Here is an 8915-nt window from a genome sequence, read left to right on the forward strand (position 1 = left end):
GAATATTTAAATCGTGTTTATCTTGTTAAGTTATTTCTAAACTAGATAGTGATGGGGAGTCAGGAGTCATTGTTGCAGGTTTCAAATACAAAAGAAGTTGGTGGAAAATGATGGTAACCCTTACAATTTCAAAGTTCTCTTATCAAATTTTCTCATATAAAACAGATAACAATATAATATAACACTAATCATCGTAATGTTAAATCTACAAATTATAATTATAAACATCATTTTTTGCCTCTGGTTAGAAACATATTTACATAAATCACTGAATTCAATTTTTGAATATCGATTAGAGTTAAAAATTAAACAAAATTGCTTTTGGTTATTCTAGAAAGGAAGCATCTTCGCTATTCCATTGACATTTGTGAACAACCCTACTTGCCTATAAGGTAGAAACGATTTCCTCTTTCCGACTTCATTTTCGGCTCTTTTTTGCACGTAAAATAGCTCATGAACAGGAGTTTGAGCCTTCAACTTACCGGCGACTTTGGAAACCTCACCGGAATTCCTCTTTTGCTTAGGAGTTAACAACACCACAGGATCCTTCCCTTCACTGTTGCTTCGCCGGAGCATATACCGGAGCTTCCACTTCTTCAATAGAGACCCCGTAGAACTACTCTTCTTAATTTTAGTCATAACAACCGACGATCCACCTTCCGTCTTAGGCCTCCACACGCAGAAAGTTCCAGAAGGTAGAGCTTCCAATTCGTCGGCTTCGGATGATGAACACGATGAAGATTCTTCTGGTTCATCAATGAACAGCTTCCGTAACGAACTGGTGATAGAATCAGAAGCGTGAATGTCATTATCCTTTGATTTAGCTTCATCGTTCACCAGAAGATCGCGATTGAAAAGAGGAAAAACAGTCCAGCCTCGCGAATCGATCTCTTTTGCTGAAACTTCTTCTTCACTTAAATCCAACGAGAATCTAAAATCGTCTTCATCCGAATCTCCAAATTCGTTAAATTGAGCTGCCTGTTCTTCACGGATTACTTTGGCGATAGCCATGGATGTTGAAGTATCAGAAGCGTAAAAACTGAAGCTAGGACTGGATCCAGAAGCTTCGATGTCCCCCTGTTGTTCCATTTTGATGAAAAATCCAGTAATCTTTTAGTGTTTTTATGTGAACAAAGTCGATGAATGAGATGGAGAAATAGGTAGGAGTGGGTATTTATAGAGATGGGTTTACTTGGCTCCAAAGGCGTGAGTATTAATTTTTCATTTTTTTTTTTCTCTTCTAGAAGAAGAGAATCGAGTCACAGCTTACATAATCGTTTATGTAATTAATAATATAAAGCAAGTTGTTAATTCTATTATCCCCTTTGGCTCTATGCATGATTTTTGGGGTAATAATTAATTTAAATAAAATACTTTATTTTATTTTTTTTTAAAACGACAAATCTAACCTACTCCTAAACTACATCTTAAATCCACCTATGTCCACGACGGGACTTGAACCCTCAACCTCAAGTAGGGAGGGCAACACCGGATACCGCTGGGCTACAAGCCCTTTGGTACTTTATGATTAGAATATTTTAGTACAAAGGGTTTGGTAAATTTAGGATTTTTTTTTTTTTAACCGGCAAATACAAATATAATAATCTATTTTTAAACTAACACCTAATTTCACCTATATCCACGACGGGACTTGAAACATCGATCTCAAAAAGAGATGACACCACCTGATACCGCTAGGCTAGAAACCCTTTGCTACTTAGTTTTTAGTTAATTGATATATTCTGTATATACATGTAAATGGAAAAATAATAATCATTGTAGCTATGAAAAATTGAATTGTATATATGAGTTATATGTTTTGTATTATAAAAGAAATAAAATGAATATTAATGGATGGTTCTATTCCACCAGCTGGAACTTACATGTGAAAATAATGTTTCACACAATTAATGGTCTTAATTACCTATTATTTATATTCTTTACATATTTCCAGAAATTCTATAATGTTAAAACCATGAAATAAAGTTACTACGGCTACACAAATCGAAAGCGACAACTTGACTTTTGAATCAAAACGGGTGATTTAACATAGATATGTAATGAACATTTTAATTAAAAGTTAACTTATAATAAATCATTTATAATTTAATTTTTCAAAAATCTATGCGAATTCAACTAATAAAAAAACTTTAAAAATTAAATATTATGTCTAATTGGAAAATTGGGGTGTCTTTTTAACTACAGTAACTTTATTAAATAGCTAAAGTGGTTATCTAGTCTCATTTGTTTTAAAAAGATTTATTATTATTATTATTATTATTATTATTATTATTATAGGGTGTGAACTTTTAGCTTGTTAAAAAATTCAATAAGCCAGGTCTTCTCAATCACATAAATAAATTTATGTTGATGTGTAGGCATGCGTTTCGTTGGAAGTGGTAGGTAAGTCCAATCGTCTTGTTTTTCACCCGAAATGGAAAACGTCCCAAATAGAATTCCAAAATGCTAAACACCTAAGCTCTAAATATCTCCGGCATATCAATTGTATTTTTTAGTGGTTCAGATTCGTGTCTATTATCTTTGAGCTCATGTGAAAGACTCACTTTCATATTTGACAATTGTTACTCCAAAACATGCTATATGCATATTCATAAAAACAATATTTTATATTGATAAATTGATTAGAAACGATTAGATACAAACCGACTATTACAAAGTGTTATATATTACACAACTACCCATGATACTATAGTTTTATACATACGGGAGTATAAAATAAAATAGCTTCAAACTATTCAAAATCTTCTATTAGTATATAACTATATCCACACTATGATGTTCTGGGGTTGTACTCTGATATGTTATTATTATTCCACGACACGTTCTTATGACTTTTAATTATGGGTTTACGAACTTATATGTTATCGATGATGTTTTTCAGTAAACGATTTTATAAGTTACGTAATTAAAAATAAAATTTGTGGCCTTGAATTTTGGGATGTTACAGTGGTGTATGGCGGCTGATAGTGGAGGATGGCGGTTGAGTCACCTGGCCAGAGTCTAGGGCAGGGCTAAGCTGCCAGGGAAGGATCCTCCTCAATTGAGGAGATACTGTTCACTATATAGGGGCAATTAGGTCAAATGGAATTAGGTGAAACCTTAGGCCAGCCCAATTCAGGCCCATATAGTAAGGAGCTGGGCAAGGCTGTCCGGAGGCGCCAGCAAGACTGGCAGGCGTGCACCAGACAAGGCTGATGGGCACGCACTAGGAAAGGCTGACAAGGGAGTGTCAGGTCGGGTCAGCATGCGAGTCCCTAGCAAGGCTGGCAAGGGTGTCCCCAACAAGGTTGACAAGGGAACGCCAGATGAGGCTGGCGCGCCAGAGCTGTCTAGGCCATGCTAATGGACCATATATCATCAGTATCAAATTTGGTGTTGACAAGCGGTGGCTGATGAAGGTATTGATGATTGTCGACGATGATAGGAGATAGTTGCCCAAATTGAGAAAGAGGATATATATATATATATATATATATATATATATATATATATATATATATATATATATATATATATATATATATATATAGAGAGAGAGAGAGAGAGAGAGAAATGATATAAGTTTTTAATATATATAATTAATCTAATTTAATTGATAAATTATAAACAAGTGAAAAAATAAAATAAAAAATGGAAATATAGTCTTTTAAAATTAAATGATGGACTACAATGATAAATTTAAAAGAAATAAGGGACTAAACGAGCTTGGGGCATTTAAACGGAAACCACTAATAGCTAACGACATATTTACTAACCATGTAACGAAATTAAAACATAAAAACGATTGACTTAATTTTTAAAAATAAGAATTATAATTTATTCTTTTTTATATTTTAAAAGATTTGATTTTAATAGTGTTAGACCAAACATTTTTAGATCAAACGCCATACCTTTCATTATGTACCTGCTTTGTATATTTAAACTCTGATGATTCAAACCCGTACAATAACATAGTTTACATAGATCAGTAAATTCAGTGTTTGAATATCAATTAGAGTTAAAGAATTAAACAAAATTGCTTTTGGCTATTCTAGAATGGAAGCATCTTCGCCATTCCATTGACATTTGTGAACAACCCTACTTGTCTATAAGGTAGAAACGATTTCCTCTTTCCGACGTCATTTTCGGCTCTTTTTTGCACGTAAAATAGCTCATGAACAGGAGTTTGAGCCTTCAACTTGCCGGCGACTTTGGAAACCTCACCGGAATTCCTCTTTTGTTTAGGAGTTAACAGCACCACAGGATCCTTCCCTTCACTGTTGCTTCGCCGGAGCATATACCGGAGCTTCCACTTCTTCAATAGAGACCCCGTAGAACTACTCTTCTTAATTTTAGTCATAACAACCGACGATCCACCTTCCGTCTTAGGCCTCCACACGCAGAAAGTTCCAGAAGGTAGAGCTTCCAATTCGTCGGCTTCTGATGATGAACACGATGACGATTGTTCTCCTTCTTCAATAAAAAGCTTCCGTAACGAACTGGTGATAGAATCCGAAGCATGGATTTCATTATCCTTTGATTTAGCTTCATCGTTCACCAGAAGATCGCGATTGAAAAGAGGAAAAACAGTCCAGCCTCGCGAATCGATCTCTTTTGCTGAAACTTCTTCTTCACTTAAATCCAACGAGAATCTAAAATCGTCTTCATCCGAATCCCCAGATTCACGAAATCGACCGGCCTGTTCTTCACGGATGACTTTGGCGATAGCCATGGATGTTGAAGTATCAGCAGCGTAAAAACTGAAGCTAGGACTGGATCCAGAACCTTCGATTTCCCCCTGTTGTTCCATATCGCTGAAATATCTAGTAATCTTTTGGTGTATTTATGTGAGCAAATTGATAAATGAGATGTAGACTTTGGTAGAGAGGGTATTTATAGAGATGACTTTACTTGGCACCAACGACGTTAGTATTTATTTTTCATTTTTTTACTTTTTCTCTTCTAGAAGAAGAGAATCGAGTATTAGCTGACATAATCGTTTACGTAAGCAAATTGTTAAATGTATTGTTATTCTCCCCTCTCGTTCTATGTATGATTTTTGGGCTAATAATTAACGTAAATAAAATATTTTATAATCAGAAATATTTTAGAACCGAATAAAATAGAGGGTTAGTTGAGTTTAGGACTTATTTTTGTAGTTAATTGATATATTTTATAAATATAAACTGAGAAGTAATAATCATTATAGCTATGAAAACATGGATATTATGAAGTTATGTATTTCTTATTACAAAGAGAAATAAAATGAATATTAATGGATGGTTCTATTCCAATAGCTGGAATTTGCATGTGAAAATAATGTTTGAGACATTTGTTTGACTTAATTTCTCATTAGTTATAGTATTTACATATTTTCAGGAATGGTATCAAAACGGGTGACTTAACTTTTTTTTATTTTTTTTTTATTTTTTTATTTTTAAATTATAAATAACTGTTATATTGAATATAACTATAAACATTATATAATGTAAATAAAAATTATTTTCTGAGTTTATAACTTGAGGTTAGTAATTTACAAAATAAACGGTTATACGGTAGTGGTATAAACGAGACGCGACAATTAATAAGAAAATCGAGATCGACTCATAAACTACTCAAGACCGACTTGACTTTAATCGAGTTAAACTCGAGCTAATTGAGTCCCTTATCGAGCCGAGCTCGAGTAGTAAAATATCCGACTCGTAAAGCTCATAATCTTAATTGATTATGTATAAAATTACATTTTTTTATCTATTTATAGATATTTTTAAACTAGTGAATAAAACCCTTTCAAAAACTTTTGAGAAATCTTTTATAGTAAATTACTGAAATCATCCTTATGGTTTGTTCAAAATTGCACTTTTGGTCCCTAACTTGTTTTTGCACTCGGATCGTCCATGTGGTTTGATTTTGTTGCGTTTTTCGTTCCTATGGTTTGGTAAAAATTGCATATTTGGTTCCTAACTTTATATATGTAATGGATGACAAATGCAACAAAATCAAACCATATGAACGAAAAATGCAACAAAATCAAATCACAGGGATGATCCGAATGCAAAAAAAAGTTAGGAACCAAACGTGCAATTTTGATCAAACCACATGAACGATTTCAGTAATTTACTCAACTTTTTAACCGGAACACATTTAAAAACTCGCTATTCTATTATTCTATATTTCTTTTTCTAGCCTACTATTGCATTGCTGGTTATCACTAAAAGTAGATTCGTTATTACAGATTGACAGTACATAATAACTATTAAAAATTCATTTTGTTGAGTTATTTTTCTAACATTTGTTTAAGATCATTTATCATTTGTTCATTATCTTTCCCTCTATTAATTGTCTTCTTGAATTCATCATTTAACTTTGCTCTTATAACCCTTTTACTTTCCTTATCTTGCTTTCTCTTAGCTCCACTTCTTTTCTTTGAATTTCCCACTTTACTTAGTGCTTGCTTTCTCTTTTTCATTTTCATTATTCAATTTATTTAGGCTCCTAAATCCTTGGATTTCTTAAAATGCATCAATGGATTCTAGAAAGTCCACGTCCATTATTTTTGGTGCATACACCCTCACCACCACGGAACGTCACATTGGAACCGCAATATAGGATCCTGTTTTTGAAAAAAAAAAAAAGTTATATTTTGCAAAAACCGGGTTTTATAAAGAAAAATGTAATATAACCCGGTTTAAAGTAAAGAAGCGGGTTATATGCTAGAAGTGAAAAACCCCAATTCTATTTACATAACCGGGTCCTTTACCCATAGAGTTATGTAACCCGGTTTTTGTAGTACAAACGGGTTCTATGAGTGGAATGAACGATTTATGAGATCGTTAAATGATCCAACTTTTCAAAAACACTCGATGCCTTCTCATATCCTCAATTGCCGAAGGTTTATAACATATTAACACCAAGTTTGAATATCCCAAGAAATTGGAGGGAGATTTTAGAGGGGAAACAATATGTAAAGAAATTGCAGGAAGATTTTAGAGGGAATGAATATGGTAAAAAAAATTTGAAGGAAAATAACAAGGGGACATAATTTACTTATAGTTATCTCTAGTTTTTTTGTATGTTTTTTTTGTTTTAAATTTTGATTTTGTCATTATTTTACTAAAGGAATAATTTCTATATGCTTTTTTAAACATTTATATGTCATATTTATGACATATTTTCAGTTTAATCTTGAAATATCGTATTTACTTTGTAAAATTTTAAAATATCAAATTTGTCTAAATCTTTATTTTTAATACTTTTATTTATTTTATCATTGTTTTAAATATTTTAAGGCCATTATAATTATAAAAAACTAAAATGCTAGTATTATTCAAAATCGTATCTTCTTGGAATCATCTTATCATATCACTGTTACGATGATGTTTCATAATTTTGGGTTCTCCAATCATGGAATTTGTGATGATAACATCACCGCAATCTTGTTCCCTTGTCGACAATATTAAGTTGACTTCTAGGTTCCATTGAATTGCACTAATCACATTCACTTCCCCTCCATAACGCCACCACCGAAACACAACCAATATTACTTCCTCGGTGTACTCCGTGTTAGCTTATGATATAAGGGTACTCAATTTTCTATTGCACATAGCGTTAGATTGAGTTCCCTGATGAAAAAAGGTATGGTATTCGGTTGAAATAAACTGAAGGGGATTGCAAGCACCCAGATATGATTAATAGTATTTAATTGAGATAGATCGAAAGGGTAGGCAAGCACCTAGATTTGTTTGGTAGTATTCGATTGAAATAGACCGAAGGGGTAGACATGCACCCAGATATACTTGACAATATGTTTGTTTAGTGTGTGGTATTTTGGGAGGAACTCACTAAGCTCTATGCTTATAGTTTTCAGTTTCTGTTTGAAGTACTTCCAATTCGAATAAGAAGGGCCCAGTCTGATCACACCACATCACACTATGTTTTTCCGCACTTAGCGATTTTGGGATTTGTACTCTGATAACATGTTACAATATCATTTAGGGATTTGCAAAATCATTTAGGGATGTGCACTTAGGGATTTACACTTAGCGATTTTGGGATTTGCAAAATCATTCAGGCTTATAAAAATACGGGCTAAAAATAAGGTCATAATTGGTCAATGAAACCTAAAGGAAAGTCGTAGTACTTGTTGATAGCTACTCGTGGATAAAAGAACGTCGAAAATAGAGCTTGTAGGAGAGTTATGTATAGATCTATACGAGGTTGATGTTTTCAAATGCGCGGGAGAGTTAGCTAAGACCCTAACCTATAACCGTTAATTTTAAATGCGTGAGGGAGTTATGTATAGATGTATACGAGGTTGAAACCCCTAACTGAGGTTGCTAGCTACAACGCTGGCATAGATAACTGTCTAAACTTTACGACAAAGCGTCATGTGGGGAAAATCATTTGTCAGAAGCTCGATTATGGGAACACATTGTAACTTTTCTATTCACACCTTAAGTAACAGTTATAAATGTTAAAATTGGGCGATATCCAGTTAACCTATATTGAGTATGAAAGTTCACTCTTAGTCAACCTTTTCCTAAGAATAGAAGTACTCATTTTGATAAGCACACTCCTAAGATAATAATACACTAATATTTCAATATTACATAAGATGAACGATAAAAGAAATATGAAAGCTATAGTACTTATAAATAGTATAATTCTATTTTTGAATTAAAGATACCCTAACAATATAGATCAAAATACTTATACAACCTAACAAAGTTATGGATGAAAAGTATTTTTGAAGTATACTATTCAAAACTGTGAACTCACCAACATTATTTTGATGTTTTCAAAACTATGTGTATTCCTAGCAAACCTAGAGATAGAAGCCAACACTCCCTAAAGTATCGATTGATCAATGGATCCACTGGAGGCTTGTTATCATTTATGGTTATGCTTATTTATCA

The 8915-nt window shown here is 33.0% G+C and overlaps 2 protein-coding genes across 2 annotated transcripts; both read right to left on the bottom strand.

Annotated features, from left to right (window-relative positions):
* Positions 1-330: 330 nt before the first annotated feature.
* Positions 331-1089, bottom strand: LOC145035974 (uncharacterized). Its single transcript, XM_078984467.1, has one exon. The coding sequence runs from the start codon at positions 1087-1089 to the stop codon at positions 331-333; it is 759 nt and encodes a 252-aa protein (XP_078840593.1).
* Positions 1090-4051: 2962 nt separating this feature from the next.
* LOC145035975 (uncharacterized) lies at positions 4052-4810 on the bottom strand. The gene has a single exon (XM_078984468.1). The coding sequence runs from the start codon at positions 4808-4810 to the stop codon at positions 4052-4054; it is 759 nt and encodes a 252-aa protein (XP_078840594.1).
* Positions 4811-8915: the final 4105 nt, after the last annotated feature.

The sequence above is a fragment of the Lactuca saligna genome, chromosome 3 (assembly GCF_052625555.1).
Source record: "Lactuca saligna cultivar CGN05327 chromosome 3, ASM5262555v1, whole genome shotgun sequence".
Taxonomy (NCBI): domain Eukaryota; kingdom Viridiplantae; phylum Streptophyta; class Magnoliopsida; order Asterales; family Asteraceae; genus Lactuca; species Lactuca saligna.